Below are 21,049 nucleotides of genomic sequence, written 5' to 3'. Positions count from 1 at the left end.
TTTTTTTCCCAATCTACCTATTTATTTATTACAGCTTTTAAAGGTTTCATCTAAGTTAAACTCTCAAGTAATGAAATTTGTTGACATTAACCTTGGTGTCTACTCCCTAATAACAGGAAGTCCTGTAATAGGAGGTCTGATACATCACTACCTAACTTGATCTATATTCTTAAAATATATATCTGAAATTATGATTATAAAATATGAGAGAGGACTCTGATCTGACATTTCTCCCCTATTCTAAAGTAGGGGCCCCAATACCATACGCTAAATAATTCTTCCTGTCCGTAGATTCTGTGACAGTCTCATTACCATCTACTGAATTCTGATAAATAATAGGGTCAATTTCTTGTGCTGTTGCACTGGATGCTAACTATCAAAATGATTTAAACTACGAACCTCTGTTAAACGCTTCACTATTTCTAGGGCTAATATGTTCAACATTCTTCTTCCCAAAATTTCTTCGATGAATATACTTCTCTAAGTTTATATTTCCAGATGAATACTAGAATCTTTGTGATACATTTCTAAACCTATTGTGAACTGGTATCAACCGTCAGTCCTATCCAAGAAAATCAATGTTTTATCATCTTCTCAAATTTATTTCTCCTGGAAGCTTTGAAAGGATTCTCCTTTTTTAAAAAAAGGAAATCATTTTTTTCCCACAAAGTTAGGGCTAGAATTTTTATATTGTATAAACAAGAACTCTGTTTTCACTGAATATTTGAACTGGCTAGTGCTGATATACAGAAATGCAATCAACTTCTGAATATTTTATATCTCACAAATTTACTAAATTTTCAATTTAATTCTTTAACCACTATAGTTGAAATATTTAATGTTTCTACAGTTTTTTCTTTTCAAAGTCCATATTTTGCTTATTTTTCATATTTTACTGTAATGACCAGAAGACTTGACTTATCTCCAATCAATGGGTACTCTCTGCACTCTTTACCTTTAGTCTACAGCAGTTTCAAATCACTCCCATCTTTTAAAGGAAAAAACAAAAACCCCTCTCTTACCCTCTGCTTTTCAGCTACTATGGCCCTCTTCCTTCTACATTACCCTCATCTCCTTCTTTTAACTACCAACCTTCATAAGTCACCTATACTTGTTGTCTTCACACCTCGGTTAATTTGCTTCTAACTTGCTATAACATAGCTTCTGTCCCCATCTTTCCACTGGAAGCGCACCTCAGATATCCCTGTGACCAAAACCAGACTCCCTTTGTGACCCTAATCTTCTCCATGCTCTTGGCTGCTCTCAACTACAATAACCTCTCATCTGCTTGAAACTCCTATTGCTTTTTCTAACCCTATTCTTCTTGGTTTCCCTTTTCATCTCTCTGGTTGTTCCCGTCTGTTTATCCTATGGACTTTAAGTGTTCTCTATGGCTTTCTTCTCAAATTTTTACTCTTCTTAGTCTACCTGCTTTTCCTAGGTAGTCATATTTTCATATATGGCTTCAATTACCACTGCAATCTCCAAATCTATAGCCATAGCCAAAACCTCAAAGTTGAAGTTCAGAGTCACAAATCCCAGCACATACACTGGACATCTCCACTTGTATGTCTGATAGGAACTTCAAAATTAGTACATCCCAAACTGATGGTCTGCTTCATCCAGTCTCTTATTCCATCCTAACAAATTTGCCCTTCTTTTTATATTCTCTACCAAGTCAGTGAAGCCAGAATCCTAAAAGAGCACCCAGAAAGAAAGCCTCACTCACTCCTCGTATCTAACCAATTAAATGTGGAGGACAACATGAGTTTATTTCCACTCTTTCTAGAAACCCCACTTGAAGTGACAATAATAAAGGAATAAAAAAGGTACATAACCCCAAAAGACACAGAGAATGAAAAAAGTAACAGCAGAAGAAAAACGTTAAATTTAAGAAGCCGCAAAGAGAATGGACCAGCTTGGAAACCAAGAAGAACAGATAAAAATGAAACCTAATTACGCAAGGTGGGAATGAAGAAGCCATAAGCAGTAAGCCAAACTACCCTGCAAATTCCAAAAAAGCTTAGGAATTGAAGGCACCACACACCCCCTCAAGGACAAGGCAGGGCATATGGCAATGATAAAATCTGAATGAAGAGCAGTTAGCATCCAGAACCGATCTCAACCCTATGCAACAGGCGACTGCCTTGCCCAAGCCTCAAGAGAAGCTGCATGGTCGATTTTCTGGAAAAGCTGAGATCCTGGGCTACGGAAAAAGGCAGAGCTGAGGGGCAGAGTGTAAGTAAAAAGTTACACGAAAACAGGGGGATTAAGTGCAGGCTTGTATGCTAAACAGGGAGATTTCTCTTAACCTCCACCCCCAGGCAGGAAACTAGAGGAATACTCTGGAAAAGTTGATCAGTCCAAGAGAAGCTTCACTCAATCTTATCAATTCTCAAACTCCACCTTCCATCCCTTCCCACACAGTTCCCAGCTTTTCGGTGCTTCACTCTGAAATCTGAGGAAAGTTTTTTTTTTTTAACACTGGCACTAAAACAAACAGGTAGAAAAAAAGGAACTCAAAGAAAGTAGGGACACAATAGGGAGGAAAACAGTTTTAAAACTTGAATAGAGACCCACTGTATAGCACAGAGAACTGTATTTAATATCTTCATCTTATAATGACCTATAATAGAAAAAAAATCTAAAAATTATACATATTCAGTTATATATGTATATACACATATATATAAATATATAGAGAGAGAACGAGAGAGAGGGGGAAACAGGGAGGGCGGGAGGGAAGGAAAGAAAAAGAAAACAGCATCACTTTGCCACAACCTGAAAATAACACATCAATGTAAAATCAACTATGCTTCGATTTAACACACCAACAACAATAAAAACAATTCAGGAAAAAAGTAACTTGCACTATCATCCTAGTTTTCCTATTTTGGGGGACTCAATTTCTATGTGTAAGAACTACAGACTGACTGAATAATGAACCAACTACCTTACCCATTATCCCATCCCCACCCCCTCCTTTAGTTTCTGCATAATTTCTCAACAAATGGAGCACGCTCTTGCTGCCTACACAGTTTGGGAGCTAGGCATGAAATTTAGCCATATTAATGGTGGAAGAGTATGGGGCACCAGATCAAATTATGCCATTCCCACCAGTGATAACTTTCTTTAAAACATCACCCTAAGCCTCTGTTCGGAGAAGGCAATGGCACCCCGCTCCAGTACTCTCGCCTGGAAAATCCCACGGACGGAGGAGCCTGGAAGGCTGCAGTCCATGGGGTCGCTGAGGGCTGGACACGACTGAGCAACTTCACTTTCACTTTTCATTTTCATGCATTGGAGAAGGAAATGGCAACCCACTCCAGTGTTCTTGCCTGGAGAATCCCAGGGACAGGGGAGCCTGGTGGGCTGCCATCTATGGGGTCACACAGAGACTGAAGCGACATAGCAGCAAGGCTCTGTTCCTGTTGTGTTCTTAACACATCCCCACCCATCAACAGAAAATTGGATTAAAGATTTACTGAGCATGGCCCTGCCCATCAGAACAAGACCCAGTTTCCCCCTCAGTCAGTCTCTCCCATCAGGAAGCTTCCATAAACCTCTTATCCTTCTCCATCAGAGGGCAGACAGACTGAAAACCACAATCACAGAAAACTAACCAATCTGATCACATGGACCACAGGCTTGTCTAACTCAATTAAACTATGAGCCATGCCGTGTAGGGCCACCCAAGATGGACAGGTATGGTGTAGAGTTCTAACAAGAACTGAGAAGGGAATGAATGGCAAACCACTTCAGAATTCTCGTCTTGAGAACCCATGAACAGTATGAAAAGGCAAAAGATAGGACACTGAAAGATGAACTCTCCAGGTTGGCAGGTGCCCAATGTGCTACTGGAGATCAGTGGAGAAATAACTCCAGAAAGAATGAAGAGATGGAACTAAAGCAAAAACAACACCCAATTGTGGATGTAACTGATAATGGAAGTAAAGTTCGATGCTGTAAAGAGCAATATTGCATAGGAACCTGGAATGTTAGGTCCATGAATCAAGGCAAATTGGAAGTGGTCAAACAGGAGACGGGAAGAGTAAACATCGACATTTTAGGAATCAGTGAACTAAAATGGACTGCAATGGGTGAATTTAACTCAGATGACTTTTGTATCTACTACTGTGGGCAAGACTCCTTTAGAAGAAATGGAGCAGCCATCATAGTCAACAAGAGAGTCCGAAATGCAGCACCTGGATGCAATCTCAAAAATGACAGAACGATCTCTGTTCATTTCCAACGCAAACCATTCAATATTACAGTAATCCAAGTCTATGCTCCAACCAGTAACGCTGAAGAAGCTGAAGTTGAATGGTTCTATGAAGACCTATTAAGACTTTGTAGAACTAACACCCAAAAAACATGTCCTTTTCATTACAGGGGGCTGGAATGCAAAAGTAGGAAGTTAAGAAATATCTGGAGTAACAGGCAACTTTGGCCTTGGAGTACAGAATGAAGCAGGGCAAAGGCTGATACAGTTTTGCCAAGAGAAGGCACTAGTCATAGCAAACACCCTCTTCCAACAACACAAAAGAAGATTCTACATACAGACATCACCAGCTGGTCAATACCAAAATCAGACTGAGTATATCCTTTGCAGCCAAAGATAGAGAAGCTCTATACAGTCAGCAAAAACAAGACTGGGAGCTGACTGTGGCTCAGTTCATGAACTCCTTATTGCCAAATTCAGAGTTAAATTGAAGAAAATAAGGAAAACCACCAGACCATTCAGGTATGACCTAAATCAAATCCCTTAGGATTATACACTGGAAGTGACAAATAGATTCAAGGGATTAGATCTGATAGACAGAGTGCCTGAAGAACTATGGACAGAGCTTCATGACATTATACAGGATGCAGGGATCAAGACCACCCCCAAGAAAAAGAAATGCAAAAAGGCAAAATGGTTGTCTGAGGAGGCCTTACAAATACCTGTGAAAAGAAGAGAAATGAAAGGCAAAGGAGAAAAGGAAAAATACACCCATTTGAATGCAGAGTTCCAAAGAATAGCAAGGAGAGATAAGAAATCCTTCTTCAGTGATCAGTGCAAAGAAATAGAGGAAAACAACAGAATGGGAAAGACTAGAGATCTCTTCAAGAAAATTAGAGATACCAAGGGAAAACTTCATGCAAAGATGGGCACAACTAAGGACAGAAATAGTATGCACTTAACAGAAGCAGAAGATATTAAGAAGAGGTGGCAAGAATACACAGAAGAACTGTACAAAAAAGATCTTCACGACCCAGATAATCACGATGGTGTGATTACTGACCTAGAGCCAGACATCCTGGAATGTCAAGTCAAGTGGGCCTTAGAAAGCATCACTACGAACAAAGCTAGTGGAGGTGATGGAATTCCAGTGGAGCTATTTCAAATCCTAAAAGATGATGCTGTGAAAGTGCTACACTCAATATGCCAGCAAATTTGGAAAACTCAGCAGTGGCCACAGGACTGGAAAAGGTCAGTTTTCATTCCAATCCCTAAGAAAGGCAATGCCAAAGAATGATCAAACTACTGCATAATTGCACTCGTCTCACACACTAGTAAAGCAATCATCAAAATTCACCAAGCCAGGCTTCAGCAATACGTGAACCATGAACTTCCAGATGTTCAGGCTGGTTTTAGAGAAGGCAGAGGAACCAGAGATCAAATTGCCAACATCCGTTGGGTCATCGAAAAGCAAGAGATGTCAGAAAAACATCTACTTCTGCTTTATTGACTATGCCAAAGCCTTTGACTGTGTGAATCACAATAAACTGTGGAAAATTCTGAAAGAGATGGGAATACCAGACCATCTGACCTGCCTCTTGAGAAATCTGTATGCAGGTCAGGAAGCAACAGTTAGAACTGGACGTGGAACAACAGACTGGTTCCAAACAGGAAAAGGAGTATATCAAGGCTGTATATTGTCACCCTGCTTATTTTAACTTCTATGCAGAGTACATCATGAGAAACGCTGGGCTGGATGAAGCACAAGCTGGAATCAAAATTGCCAGGAGAAATATCGATAACCTCAGATATGTAGATGACACCACCCTTATGGCAGAAAATGAGGAAGAACTAAAGAGCCTCTTGATGAAAAGTGAAAGAGAAGCGTGAAAAAGTTGGCTTAAAATTCAACATTCAGAAACTAAGATCATGGCATCTGGTCCCATTACTTCATGGCAAATATATAAGGAAACAATGGAAACAGCGACAGATTTTATTTTGGGGGGCTCCAAAATCACTGCAGATGTTGACTGCAGCCATGAAATTAAAAGACACTTGCGTCTTGGGAAAAAAGTTATGACCAACCTAGACAGCATATTAACAAGCAGAGTCATTACTCTGCCAACAAAGGTACGTCTAGTCAAAGATATGGTTTTTCTAGTAGTCATGTATGGATGTGAGGGTTGGACTATAAAGAAACTGAATGCCGAAAAATTGATACTTTTGAACTATGGTGCTGGAGAAGACACTTGCGAGTCCCTTGGACTGCAAGGAGATCCAATCAGTCCATCCTAAAGGAAATCAGTCCTGAATATTCATTGAAGGACTGATGCTGAAGCTGAAACTCCAGTACTTTGGCCACCTGATGCGAAGAACTGACATTTGAAAAGACCCTGATGCTGAGAAAGATTGAGGGCGGGAGGAGAAGGGGATGACAGAGGACGAGATGGTTGGATGACATCACCGACTCAACAGATATGAGTTTGAGTAAACTCCAGGAGTCGGTGATGGACAGGAAGGCCTGGCGTGCTGCAGACCATCGGGTTGCAAAGAGTTGGACACGACTGAGCGACTGAACTGAACTGAACACTCTCCCCTGGCAAACATCTGCAACCTGCCTATGTACTTACCATGCCTCACTTCTCTTAATCTCCTCTAAGTTTCTTAATTTATCCTAATAATTGTTGGGCTTCCCTGGTGACTCAGACAGTGAAGAATCTGGCTGTAATGCAGGAGACCTGGGTTCGATCCCTGGGTTGGGAAGATACCTTGGAGGACAGCATGGAAAGCCACTCCAGTGTTCTTGCCTGGATAATCTCATGGACAGAGGAGCCTGGCGGGCTAGTCCATGGGGCCACAGAGAGTTGGACACAACTGAGCGACTAAGCACAACAGTCATTACTTTCTATCATACCATAATTTACTAAATGCTGTTTACTATTTAGTGTCCGTCTTTGCTACAAGAATATAAACTCCTCCAAGAAAAACATCTTTATTTCATGGATATATCACAAGTATCTAAACAATGCCTGGCACATATCGGGTGCTTAATACTTGTAGAATGAATGTACACATGGCCTCTCCTGATATTATCTTCTGTAGAAATTCTGAATGTGACTACCTCTTAACTATAGTAAAAAAAAAGTTTTTTTTATTAGACCTTAACATTAAAAATATTTCATATATACATTAAAAAAGATGCACAAATTCTATGAAACAAAACAATTTGTTAACATGCATATGTAAACTCTGGGTGGTAGGATTCTTATGACTTTTCTTGTATTTCAGAATAAACAATTAAAACCTTCAAAAAAAAAAAAAGGTAAGAGACATTGCTTACACAAGCAAACTCTCAAAAATTTACCCCTGTGTACCCTTTCTTAGGAAGTTACCAGAAGTACTCCATTAAAACAAGGTTCTAAACTATGAGAAGGAAAACATATTTCTGAAAAGTATGACCCAAAACTCTCAATATGAAGATGAAAGAACTCCCAGTACAATCACTATGCAGAAAACCATGAGAACAAGATAGAGAAGGGCCTCAGGGAAAATATCAGCAAGCAGGGGGAAAGAGAGAATTCTTACACTTATTGGAACGATACAGGATGAAGAAGCAAAAGTTACACAGAAAACTAGGCAAAAGAAAGAAATTAAGCAATTGCTGCAAAGAATCATCAAAATTACGTAAGAAATTAAATAGTTATTTTTTGTCTATGAGCAATATTGATGTAAAGATAATGTAAACATTGAAATGATTTAACCAAAAGTTGTCATATAACTGTACTGAAAACCCAGAGAAAGAAGAATGTGTGCATGTTGTGGGGAACAGGTAAGAGAGAAATCATCTTCCACTAAAGTCAACAGTTAATGTTTAAAACTTTTTCTAAAAAAAAAATCAAACTATGACATTCAGCTACAAAGGTAAATGCCAGAGTTAAAAATGGTTGTGGGAAGTAAGAAGGTGGAAAACGGCAGATGGAACTATTTTCTCACTAAAAGCCCCGAGAAGTCAAAGTGTTAGTCACTCAGTCGTATCTGACTCTGCGGCCCCATGAACTGTGGCCTGCCATATTCTTTACCATTTGAGCCACCAAGGAAGCTCTAAAAACCCTGAGGTACTACTTCAATTATACCCATCTATCACTTCGATAAAAAGTAAATTAAGAAGTAAAGCAGCTTATTTTTGAATTTCAGACACACTGTAAGCCTCTAACAGTAGCTTTTTGGCCGCTTTCAAAATGCAAATTGAGTGTAAACAGGATATTTACATCTCTATTAATGACTTGTAACTCTGCTATTTATGTAACATCCATCACTCTAGATAGCTTTAGAAATAATAATGACAATGCTACTACTACTACTACTGCTTAAAAAAATAAAAAAGAAACACCACTGGCAGCTACCATTTACTGCGTATTTAACAAGGTGCCAGTCAATATACAATTGCTTTAAGTACATTTTATCTCATTTAATCCTTAGTACAACACCATGATGAGTAAATGGGATCAAAAAAGTTAGGTAATGTGTCCAATACTGCATAGCTGGTAAGTGAGAGAGCTCAGATTCTAACCATGGCAAATATTTGTTCCAGTGTTCTGACACGATGATCAACAATGTCAAGACAGGACAATAAATTTTATTGTTACTCTAAATCTGTCTCCAGAGTGTATGCCCTTAACCACTAATCTGCACTACCACTCCCAGGAAAGATGAATGTGGCATGGCACAGCTATCTGTACAAGCAGTTCTATAGATAGTTCCCAGTTCTTAGGTTAATTTCTTTAGCTCATACATAGAGTTTATACACACGAAACATTACCAGGAGTTCACAGGAATTTCAGTTCCAAAGACTTTAATTACCTGACCCAGCAATGCCATGAGACGAGATGGAGGCACCACGCTGACTTCCCCAGCTAAGGCCTGGGCGATGGCTGCTCTTCTCTTCTCTTTGCTACTGCCATCGGGGTATGCCTGAAAAAGGAAAGGGGCATAGCATCATTTCCAAGAAATGGAAAAAGATATAAATGTGCTTATTTTTTAAAAATAACAACAGTAATGAAGCAGAAACATTCAAAAAGCAAAAGATAAAAAGAAACTACCCAGTTAAACAGGGGATTAATCAATTAGTTTTTTAAAATGACATCTCAATTCTACCCACTTGCATTTCGAAAGTATGAGCTGAGACAGAACTGAGGTCAGCCAATCCACACTGTTATTTCTGAAGAGTCTCATAATAATAAATAATAAATATATGTCAGAGTCTCATAATAATAAATATATGTCAATAATAATAAACTATGTAAAAGCCAGAGTTGTTTTTTCAGTTTTTTAAAAATCTGCAAAGCCAAGGATTCTTTCACATTCTTTAGTAATTTCTTTCAATCAAATGACTCCCAGCCGAGAAGTTCTTTAACAACTCTAACTTAAATTCTATCCTGGCAATATAAACTCCTTCCTTTATCCTCATGGTTTTCTTGAGTTTACTCTAACTTCCTGTTACTCAGGGCCTATTAAATTCTTCTTCCTCCTAGTTAGACAAGCTTCTGCTAAAAGGCTGGCTGAGAAAGGATGAAACTATATCTAAGGGTTTTGAAGAATAAAAGAGTATCAATCATAATGCTCTACCAGGAGCATAAGCAGCTGAGAAGCAGAAACATAAGCTTTTAAGAAATAAAAGAACTGCAAGGAAACTGCAGTGGTTAAGAGCTAAGGACACAAATGCACAGTGAACACACCAACAGCAGAGCAGGGCTTCTGGGCAGGTACTTAGGCCAATAATGGAAACAACACCAGAATAAACTTTCTGCTGAACACATAATCCTATATGATAGGGTGTGTGCAGTAGAGAAGGCCCTCAAATACTCAGAAAATTGAACAAGACTACCCTCTTTAACATATGCAAATTTCAACCAATGTAAATAAACAAAAAAGTATCATTGTAAAAATTATATCAAAATTACAAAAAGTATCCAATAACATAGTTTAAAAAAAGATCACAGTATTGCACATTTTCAAAGTTAACAGCAGTTTCTTTTCATTATCAGTCTTACCTCTCGAGGATCGAAATAAGACCTGGCCAAGAGGTTTTCCAGGTGAATATACCGCTCTGGCTGTGTTTGTTTTAACATGATCATGGGGTCAGTCTGTCTCAGAAGAGATCTGGCAGCACCCAATTCTCGGAGCTCTATCAATTCCAAAACAACCTGTAAAATTGAAAGAAAGTGGCAGTTTCAATGCATTCTCTTAGCTTGTTTTCTTTTTCAGTACAATTTCTGACACAGAAATGGTCTGCCAAAGTGATTTCCAAATCACAAACCAGGAAATGCCCCTTTCCCTTTCTATAGGCAATTTCACACAGACAACTAAAGTAGTTATACAATAATAACTTCCATCCTTCCCTTTTATCTACCAATCTCCCCTCCTCTCAGGTCTCTTATTCCAAATGTAAGATGCTAAAGAAAACTAAAGATGGAACTATATCCATGGGCTCCAGAGAAACTGTCCTTCTGTTACCAAAACTTTCTTTAGAATTACTAAACCCACATGGATTTTAAAGAAACAAACCCATTTCCCTATTTTTACTTCAAATCACACAACATTCTTATTTCCAGAAAGTCTACTTGGTTCTGTTGTACAGATAAGCAATTTTATGATCTATGTGCTGGTTTCCTGGCATAGAGCTTCTAAAAACCTTGGAATCTCCGCACTGATGAATACCCTTGCTATTCATGAGCCCTCTGCATCACACCTAGTTAAGCACTACGAAGATGGCTCAGAATAGGAGCTGGTTACCACTAGGACCAACGACATGATTTGAGGGTTGTTGATGCTTTGAACCAGCCCAACCCCAAAGAAAGTCAAAGAACTGGGGGTTGAATGAAAAACTCTGGAGCTTCCTGGTTGATGAATACTTCAATGCCAGGCGACAGACTAACTCTAACTCCATGGGGAGAAGGCACTGGAAACTCTGGTTCAGTACCCTCCCAAACCTTACCCTATATGTCTATTTGGCTGGTACTGATCTCTTGCCTTGATAATAAAACTGCCATCATCACTGTATCATTTTCTGAGTTCTGCGTCATTCTACTGAAATATCAATTCTGAGTGGGTCATGAGGACCCTTAAATTTGTGGCCAGTTGGTCAGAAGCGTGGGTGGCCCAAGACATCAACGTACTCCTGGTGTGTGAAATAAAGACAGTCCTATAGAGGACTGAGCCCTTAACTTGTGGGGTCTACACCAACAAGTTAGTGGTTGGTTAGTGGAGGTTAGTGTCAGAACTAAACTTTAGTACACTATTTGGTGTATGAATGGTTGATGTTAGAATAGATCATTTAATGGTTACTTGAGAAATAATATCAATTTGGGGGAAATCTTGGCTTTTCCAAGAAGAGAGATAAAAATACGGAATATTGGGACTTCCCTGTTGGCCCAGTGGCTGAGATTCCACGCTCCCAATGCAGGGGGCCCCGGTTCAATCCCTGATCAATGAACTAGATCCCGCATGCCACAACTAAGACTCAGTGCAGCCAAATAAATAAATAATAAATAAAATAAACATTAAAAAAAAATAGAGAGTAACACTCAAGCTTTGAAAGTAAATTTTAAGGGCTGTGACAGCCCAAAAGACTTGCAGAAATGCTTATGGATGCTCTCTGGTCAGGGAGGCCCACAATAAACCCAGGTCCAGGAATCAGCATCATCCCCACTCTTACCTGTTCATAGAGGTCAATGAGGGTTTTGTCTGGCAATTTCAGAGACTGTATAGCCTGTAAAACAGTATCCCAATGGCCACTATTAATGTCAGCCACAAAACTCTCAATGCTGTCCACTGTATTCAGAGACACAGTCGTCTCTTCCTGCAAGGTGGCTAGTGCCCGATGTAGACTGTTCTCCTTGAGGTACTGCATTATGAGCCGGATCACACTGAAAGAAGCAAGCATGTCATTCAGCTCCCGGATCCTCACTCACCAAAGGTGCCACAAAACTAGGCCCAGTTTATTTTTCTCTGCAGCCATCCTCCCTTCATTACCTGCTTTCCATTTATCACATGAGTAAAACCTTCCCTCCCTCACCCCCCACACCATAGAATCTGAGTTACAGAAGACCCTGGGGATCATCCAGTTCCTACTTCGAACTCGTAAGTAGAACTGGGGTTCAGTGAGGGGAAATAACTTGTCCCGTGTCTCAAAGTCAGTTAGAAAACAAGATAGTACCAAGAAGACTCTCATACTTGCAAGGTCAGAGATCTTTTTACTATGCCAAGTTTCTTGTTAATTCATATGAGTCCACTGTTGCACACTTTAGGAAAATATTTTAAACCTAGTCTAGTCACTGACACAGAATACTCTAAATGACTGGATGGTTTGGTCCATTTTTAAATGACAGCAAAAAAATATGAATTGAGACCTTTTTAACAGGGATTTGTTGAACACAAATAAGTAGAGCTATATTAGATGTAAATTCAAAACAAAGTTATGTGTCCTCACAAAAATAACACCTACCCACTGCCATTATTACCAAAATTTCAGGACAAGTGAAATAAAAACATGTGAATACACTTTCCCACGGGAAAGAGAATCCAGACAATCTCCAAATATTGAGAGAACAAGCAACATTTTCAGCATGTGACAGAAAACTTACAAGTTAAATATATATACAATTAAAACTTCTTAATCTTTGGCTTAGTATTAAGGAGTCTGGTGAATAATTTTCCATACAGACAGTAAAAGTTCATGTACATTGCTGTACTACACTGTTCTTCTCTTGCCTTAGAAGTACACATATGGCTCATGCAAATTTCTACTGGACAGCACGAGTATCAGGGGTCACACTGTCCAGATTGGAAGAGATTTCAAATTGGAATTTAGTCTATTCTCTTGCCTGGGAGAGAAATAATCAAAAAACAATGACCAATGTTTACTTGACCAGTGTTCACAATATATCAGGTACTATTCTAAGCATTTTGGATTCAGTTACTCCTCAAAACAACCCCATGAGGATGGCATTTACTCTTATGTCCATTTTACAGATAAGGATTTGGCCAGGAAACAGAGCTAAATGGAAAAAGGAAGATTCAAAGTGGCAGTGTGGGAAGTGAGCATATCTTGTTATTGTTCAGTCACTCGGTCGTGTCTGACTCTTTGCGAACCCGTGGACCACAGCACGCCAGGCTTCCCTGTCTTTCACCTTCTCCTGGAGCTTGCTCAAACTCATGCCCATTCATTGAGTCAGTGATGCCATCCAACCACCTTGCCCTCTCTCATCCCTTTCACCTCCTGCCTTCAATCCTTCTCAGCACCACAGTCTTTTCTAATGAGTCGGCTCTTCGCAACAGGTGGCCAAAGTATTGGAGCTGCAGCATCAGTCCTTCCAATAGCCCGGATAGGAGAGCAAACCCCCTCTTCTTAAAAATAGTTCTTGCATAAGGGAACTAAATACTGCTACTCACAGTAGTCTTTTCTTTCATGGGCCTTTAAGAGACCCCACCTTGGATCCCTGCTGTTCCAGCACCACACTGTTCCCCACAGCACACTTCCATTTACACTCCCCAAATGAGACACGATGCTTGCAAAGAACTCGTATTTGCTAGAGCCAAAATCAAATTCACTTTCTTCTTTGTGTAATACATAAGAGTTAAAAGTTTTGGAGATAGATTGGGATTTGAATTGATATTGATAATAAAAAACATGCAGCAGCTCAGGGCTGGGAGATAATGACCTGTTCTCACTTTTGATTCAGGGTCTGAAGTATGGAATCCTTTCCAACTCCTAGCTGTCTTCATCGCCAGCACTCTCCATCACCCTTGTTTGTTTTACTTTTCTCCACAACACTTACCACCATCTGTAAGCCTATTTTACTTACTGCTTTTGTCTGCTGTTTTCCTTCCTCTTTCTATAAGGGCAAGGACTTTGGTCTGCTTCATTCACTACCATATTTCCAGGGTCTAGAGCAGGTACACAGCAGACTTCAGTATTTCCTGAATGAATAAACCTCCCTTCCTCCTATGGCAGATCTTGAGGACAAGTCCTCTCCCTTACACTCATGACGCAAATGTTAAATCTGCCGATTTAATTATTAAGCGTTGGCAAGAGCAAGTAGAGGGTGGAGTCCTGGAGAAGTTCACTGGAGACTTTCTTCAGTCACTCATTAGTACCCCTCTCCCGCAAACCTATCATTCTCCTGGCCCAATTTCACATTGTCCCTCCCTTGTGGCTACACAAAGCTCACGGGCCAACCAAAATTCAGCGCCACACGGAACCTGATAAAACAAGTAGTTCTTTCATTTCAAAGACAATTATTGAGCATCTACGATGTACTAGGAACTGAGACTGTGATGAAAAGCAGCCCCCTAGGCGCCGACATACGCTAGAAGGGTGGGCAAACGGTGACAATACCAGATTAAGAGCTAGGCAGAAGAAACCAGAGGGCCGTGTAAGCACAGGGGAGGAAACAAACCACCGTGCTCAATGGGGGCAGGAAGAGAGGGAAGGCTAAGCGTGCAGCCCCCTTGTGCAGATGAGACCGGAGTCCTAACTGGATGGCTAATCTGCTCAGTCTCAGGGCGCATCAGGAGTCGGCGAGGGCTAGAACTCAGATTTTGCAGGCACGTCCTACCCCTAGCCCCGTGCCGCCTTCCACCGGGCTTTGGGCTTTCCGTTCGCTACTTTCTTGTGGGCCCGCCCCTGAAGCAGTCAGATCCCAGAAGCTTCTTTGTGGGGAAGTAAATACCCCTCCACTCCCCAACCTCTCGGACGCCTCCCTCGAGCAGCTTCCACCCCTCAACTCATCGACTCCCGGCCCGGCCACTTCGCGAACATCCGACACCATGAGACTCACTCGGAGGACTCGATTTCGATCGACATAGCGTTGTCTTTCCGGGCGCAGGCCCCACTCCACTCTCAGGCCCAGTCGCGCAACGCACCAACGCCACTTCCGGCGACTCACGTACGTCACTTCCGCTCGACAACGACGCCCGCTCTGGAGGCGGTGTGTACGGAAGAGGAGTGAGGACTACGTGTGGGGCGGGGCAGTGCGGGGCGGGGCTTGCACGCAGGGCTGTGCGGGGCGGAGCTTCGAGGGCCTTTCAGAAGTCTGAATCTAAGCGCCTGGTCCAGAGAATTCTCCATTCTCCCTAAAGAAAGGGTTGTTCTTAAAGGACTGCCTTTTAAATTTTTAGTTAGTTTAGATTTAAAGATAGGGCTGGCAGACATAGAGAACAGACTTGTGGACAGAGTGGGGGAAGGAGAGGGTGGGATGAATTGAGAGTTCAGGAGCATCATATATATTACCATAAACAAAATAGATAGCTAGTGGGAATTTGCTGTATGCTTCAGGGAGCTCAACCTAGTGCTCTGTAACAACCTAGATGGGTGGGATGGGGTGGGAAGTCGGAGGGAGATTCAAGAGGGAGGGGACGAATGTATCAGTTCAGTTCAGTTGCTCAGTCGTATCTCTTTGCAACCCCATGGACTGCTGCACGCCAGGCTTCCTTGTCCATCACCAAGTCCCAGAGCTTGCTCAAACTCATGTCCATCGAGTCGGTGATGCCATCCAACCATCTCATCCTCTGTCATCCCCTTCTCTGCCTTCAATCTCAAGACCAGCCTCAAGGTCTTCTCCAGTGAGTCAGTTCTTCACAACAGGTGGCCAAAGTATTGGAGCTTCAGCCTCAGTCCTTCCAATGAATATTAAGGACTGATTTCCTCTAGGATTGACTGGTTTGATCTCCTTGCAGTCCAAGGGACTCACTCTCTCAAGAGTCTTCTCCAACACCACAGTTCAAAAGCATCAATTCTGAATTGTGTTCGCAGCCGCCACCGCGCCGCCGTGGCTCTCCAACGCCAGCGCCGCCTCTAGCTCGCCGAGCTCCAGCCGAAGGAGAAGGTGGGTAAGTAAGGACGTGTCTATACCATGGCTTGTACAAAGCAGACTGCCCACAAATGACCGGTGGTAAAACACCGAGGAAGCAACTCGCTCGCTACAAAAGCCGCTCGCAGGAGTGCGCCCTCTACTGGAGGGATGAAGAAACCACATCGTTACAGGCCTGGTACTGTGACACTCCGTGAAATTAGAAGTTATCAGAAGTCCACTTAACTTCTGATTCGCAAACTTCCCTTCCAGCGTCTGGTGCGGGACATTGCTCAGGACCTCAAAACATCTGCGCTACCAGAGTGCAGCTATTGGTGCTTTGCAGGAGGCAAGTGAGGCCTATCTGGTTGGCCTTTTTGAAGACACCAACCTGTGGGCTATCCATGCCAAACGTGTAACAATTATGCCAAAAGACATCCAGCTAGCACGCCGCATACGTGAAGAATGTGCTTAAGAATCCACTATGATGGGAAACATTTCATTCTTTAAAAAAAAAAAAATTCTCTTCTTCCTGTTATTGGTGGTTCTGAACGTTAGATATTTTTTCCCATGGGGTCAAAAGGTACCTAAGTACATGATTGCAAGTGGAAAATAAGGGACAGAAATCAGGTATTGGCAGTTTTTCCATTTTCATTTGTGTGTGAATTTTTAACATAAATGCGGGGATATAAAGCATTAATGAAAGTCAAAATGTTTCAGTGAACAAGTTTCAGCAGTTCAACTTTATAACAATTATAAATAAACCTGTTAAATTTTTCTGGACAATGCCAGCATTTGGATTTTTTTAAAACAAGTAAATGTCTTATTGCTGCAACTATATGGTGTTTGTAGCATTTTTATCATACAGTAGATTCCATCCATTCACTATACTTCTCTAACTGAGTTGTCCTACATGCAAGTACATGTTTTTTATGTTGTCTGTCTTCTGTGCTGTTCCTATAACTTTGCTATTAAAATACATTAAACTATAAAAAAAAGCATCAATTCTTCAGCACTCAGCTTCCTTTATGGTACAACTGTCACATCTGTACATGACTACTGGAAAAGCCATAGCCTTGACTAGACAGACCTTTGTCAGCAAAGTAATGCCTCTGCTTTTTAATATGCTGCCTAGATTTGTGATAGCTTTTCTTCCAAGGAGCAAGTGTCTTTTAATTTCATGGCTGCAGTCAACATCTGCAGTGATTTTGGAGCCCAGAAAAATAAAGTCTGTCACTGTTTCTATTGTTTCCCCATATATTTGCCTTGAAGTGATGGGACGGATGCCATGATCTTAGTTTTCTGAATGTTGAGTTTTAAGCCAGCTTTTTCACTCTCCTCTTTCACTTTCATCAAGAGGCTCTTTAGTTCTTCTGCACTTTCTGCCATAAGGGTGGTGTCATCTACATATCTGAGGTTATAGATATTTCTCCCGGCAATCTTGATTCCAGCTTGTGCTTCATTCAGCCCAGCGTTTCTCATGATGTACTCTGCGTAGAAGTTAAAATAAGCAGGGTGACAATATACAGCCTTGACATACTCCTTTTCCTATTTGGAACCAGTCTGTTGTTCCATGTCCAGTTCTAACTGTTGCTTCCTGACCTGCATACAGATTTCTCAAGAGGCAGGTCAGGTGGTCTGGTATTCCCATCTGTTTAAGAATTTTCCACAGTTTATTGTGATCCACATAGTCAAAGGCTTTGGCATAGTCAATAAAGCAGAAGTAGATGTTTTTCTGGAACTCTCTTGCTTTTCGATGATCCAACAGATGTTGGCAATTTGATCTCTGGTTCCTCTGCCTTTTCTAAATCCAGCTTGAACATCTGGAAGTTCTAGATTCATGTACTGCTGAAGCCTAGCTTGGAGGATTTTGAGCATTACTTTGCTAGTGTGTGAGATGAGTGCTATTGTGCAGTAGTTTGAACATTCTTTAGCATTGCCCTTCTTTGGGGTTGGAATGAAAACTGACCTTTTCCTGTCCTATAGCCACTGCTGAGTTTTCCAAATTTGCTGGCATATTGAGTGCAACACTTTCACAGCATCAACTTTTAGGATTTGAAATAGCTCAACTGGAATTCCTATGTATACCTATGAAATTCATATGTGTACCTATGGCTGACTCATGTTCATGTATGACAGAAACCAACACAATGTTGTAAAGTAATTATCCTCCAATTAAAACTAAATAAATTAATAAAAGATAGGGCTGATTAGTACATTGCAAACCAGGCAATATTTGCAGGAAAAGTTTATTGAGTTTAAATAAATGAAAGATTTTGAAGCCAAAACACAGTTTAATTAATCTAATTAGGAAAACTGAGACTCAGGATTTGCATACTCACTTCTTGGAAAGATCTAAATTATTTGTAGCCTTTTTTTTCCAACTAAGTATTTAGTTGAAAATGGTTTCACAGCAGTGGTACAATTACTGGAAAAAGAATGAAACCAGATGCAAATGTGTAAAGGGAGATTTGAGACTTCTTTTAATAGACTTGAAACCATACATCATTAAATTAGTAGAGTCAAATGAAATGTAGATATATCAATGAATTTCATATAAATTACTTTTAAAAATATTTTATTGCCATCCTGTACAATTTTTTTTAATTTGCAGCACAATGATAAGAAATCTATGTTGTGAAAATTACATATTGAAATGATTTATTTGGAGATTTTCTACTGGTTTTCAGTCTTACCTGATATTTTCCCCAAAGGTCTGCCACACAACTTCTCTGTAGACTCTTAAATACTTCTCCTTCTTTCAAATCTTCTCAGTTTCCCATCAACTTGTGAAAGACATGGTCTCCAAGATCTCAAAGGTCTTAAGAGTCTAAATATTTGCTCCAACATGTAGTCAGATATCTAGATAGGGGTATGATTTCTGACATATTTTTTCACTATCCCATCTCATGATGCAACATAGAAAATTATTATAACAGCTTCCTTGAAAAGAAGACAGTACTCATTTTCAACAATTAACATATGCCTTCATTTTCTCTACCTAGTACTTAACAGGTTATTCTTACTTGCATTAAGTCTACTTCTCTATTTTGCTTATACAAGTAAGTCTTCTCTATAATTACTTAAAAATTTTTTTTATTGATTTACAACGTTTTGTTAGTTTCAGGTGTACAGCAATATAATTACTTAATACTAAGTTTTATTCTAGTGTCCATCACACCTCTGCTATCATTTTGAATGGAATGGCTTCTCTTCTTATAATTTATATTAAATCTAAACTTGTTAATTATACATACAGCAAGCATCTCATTGCTTCATTATGTCTTTAGTAGTAATGCCCAAGGATTTAAATATTGAAATCCATATCACTATATTTTATAACAAATTAATTTATTTTTATTTTCCTACATATTAGGCTTTATATTAATATTTTAAATATCTATATGAGTAGATTGTGTTATTTGAATTTTAGGATACTAAATAAAAACAGTTACAGAATATTTGGATGGCCTTGAGTCTAATAGTACTCACACATGTTGAGAAGATCCCTGCAGAAATTATTCCAACCAAGAGAATGACTCCAATGTCTTACTATTGTCCTTACTCTCATCTTTTAACCTTGGAAAGATATTTTAGAAAATAAAATCTTTTGTAATAAAGAAACATTTATGTGAAGTATGGCAATTCCTTTGGTTTCACTTCAGTTTCTATTTGTTCAGTCAATTATAGGTATAATTAAATTGATTACTTTTTCTCTAAAAAATAGCATATGTTGTATCATCCCATTTTATGAAAATACAGGTCCACAATTCCTTATCTGTAATTCTGAAATTTAAAAAACTGTGAAAATTGAATATGTTTTATATACTTTATAAGTTATTTAGCAGCAAAATCTGTCCTGAATTTAAGTGAGGCTATTTGCAGTCTTTTAAAAATCTTTTAGTGTGAACATTCTTATGGAGAAGTGTTAATATACTAAATTATGTATCACTTAGATCCTGCTGGGAGATATAAGATATACAATATATATACCATATTATCTTACCAAAATATAAAAATTCCAAACTCCAAAACATATCTAGACTCAAGATTTTCAAAAAGAGTTTCATGAGCCTATTCTACCTACCTATCTACCCGGTCTGCTATTATACGTGTACGCAAAAGTTCTTTCCGTATTTGGACAAATAGTATATTCTTTTCATTATTCTACATCATTAAAATTCCTTTTTCATAAGCATGTAAACATTTGATCTTTTTTTTTTAGTTTTCAAGAAGAAAAGTTACAGTACTTAAAGACACAAATGTCACTTATCTGAAAAATTAACGTGTGGAAAAATTCAACCTCTGATCATTCTAATTTCATAAAAAAAAAAAGTCCTCTAAACTAAAAAAAAAAGGTGTGTGGGAAGGTGTTTGGTGTTCGGGAGGTTGTAAACTACGAACAGAGGAACCTGGCAGGCCACAGTCCATAGGGTCACACAGAGTCGGACACGACTGAGTGACTGAGCACTCACACACAAACTATATTCTAGCTGCACTGCTTTTGCTGCTTGAGAAAAACTCCTGGTGCAAAGTAGCCTGTTTCAAGTCAGAACTTATTATTTGTTATGGAGTCTGTGGTTTATGCACCCATGGCAATCAGATCCTCAGACGCCATTCTTGAGAAATGAAACTTTATGATTACAGGTAGCAGCCGCAGATGGATGCTCACTCTTCGCTTCTTTGATATATTGGATTTTTAATCTCTGATTGACAGCCAATGTCCCTGGCAACACAAATCCTCCTCCTCCACATTTCTTCTGTAAGGGACTTAACTATAACATTTGTTACTATTTGTAACCAAACTGCAAGCTTTATGTAGTTAGGGAGTTTCCCCTCTAAACTAACTGCTTATGTAAGTCTTCTGTATCCAAGCTACATAATCCATCAGTTTCCACAGCCTTTCTATACCCAAAGCATAAGCTTTATTATCTTGCTAATCCCTTATTAGCAAGTTGATAAGCTTTGACAATTGCTA

The 21,049-nt window shown here is 39.7% G+C and overlaps 1 protein-coding gene and 1 pseudogene across 1 annotated transcript in view; one reads left to right on the top strand and one right to left on the bottom strand.

Annotated features, from left to right (window-relative positions):
• Positions 1 to 15,213, bottom strand: part of SMU1 (SMU1 DNA replication regulator and spliceosomal factor) — a 32,113-nt gene extending 16,900 nt beyond the window's left edge. The window contains exons 1-4 of the mRNA XM_005903015.3: positions 15,061 to 15,213; positions 11,937 to 12,147; positions 10,273 to 10,425; positions 9,083 to 9,193 (exon numbers count right to left, since the gene is read on the bottom strand). Of these exons, the coding sequence (XP_005903077.1) occupies positions 9,083 to 9,193; positions 10,273 to 10,425; positions 11,937 to 12,147; positions 15,061 to 15,086 (501 nt within the window). The 5' untranslated portion in view covers positions 15,087 to 15,213. The remainder of the gene's footprint in view (positions 1 to 9,082; positions 9,194 to 10,272; positions 10,426 to 11,936; positions 12,148 to 15,060) is intronic.
• Positions 15,214 to 15,593: 380 nt separating this feature from the next.
• LOC138988967 (histone H3.3A-like) lies at positions 15,594 to 17,163 on the top strand (annotated as a pseudogene).
• Positions 17,164 to 21,049: the final 3,886 nt, after the last annotated feature.

The sequence above is a fragment of the Bos mutus genome, chromosome 8, assembly GCF_027580195.1.
Source record: "Bos mutus isolate GX-2022 chromosome 8, NWIPB_WYAK_1.1, whole genome shotgun sequence".
Taxonomy (NCBI): Eukaryota; Metazoa; Chordata; class Mammalia; order Artiodactyla; family Bovidae; genus Bos; species Bos mutus.
Note: the sequence above shows the minus strand (reverse complement) of the source record. Positions and strands in the feature narration are given on the sequence as shown.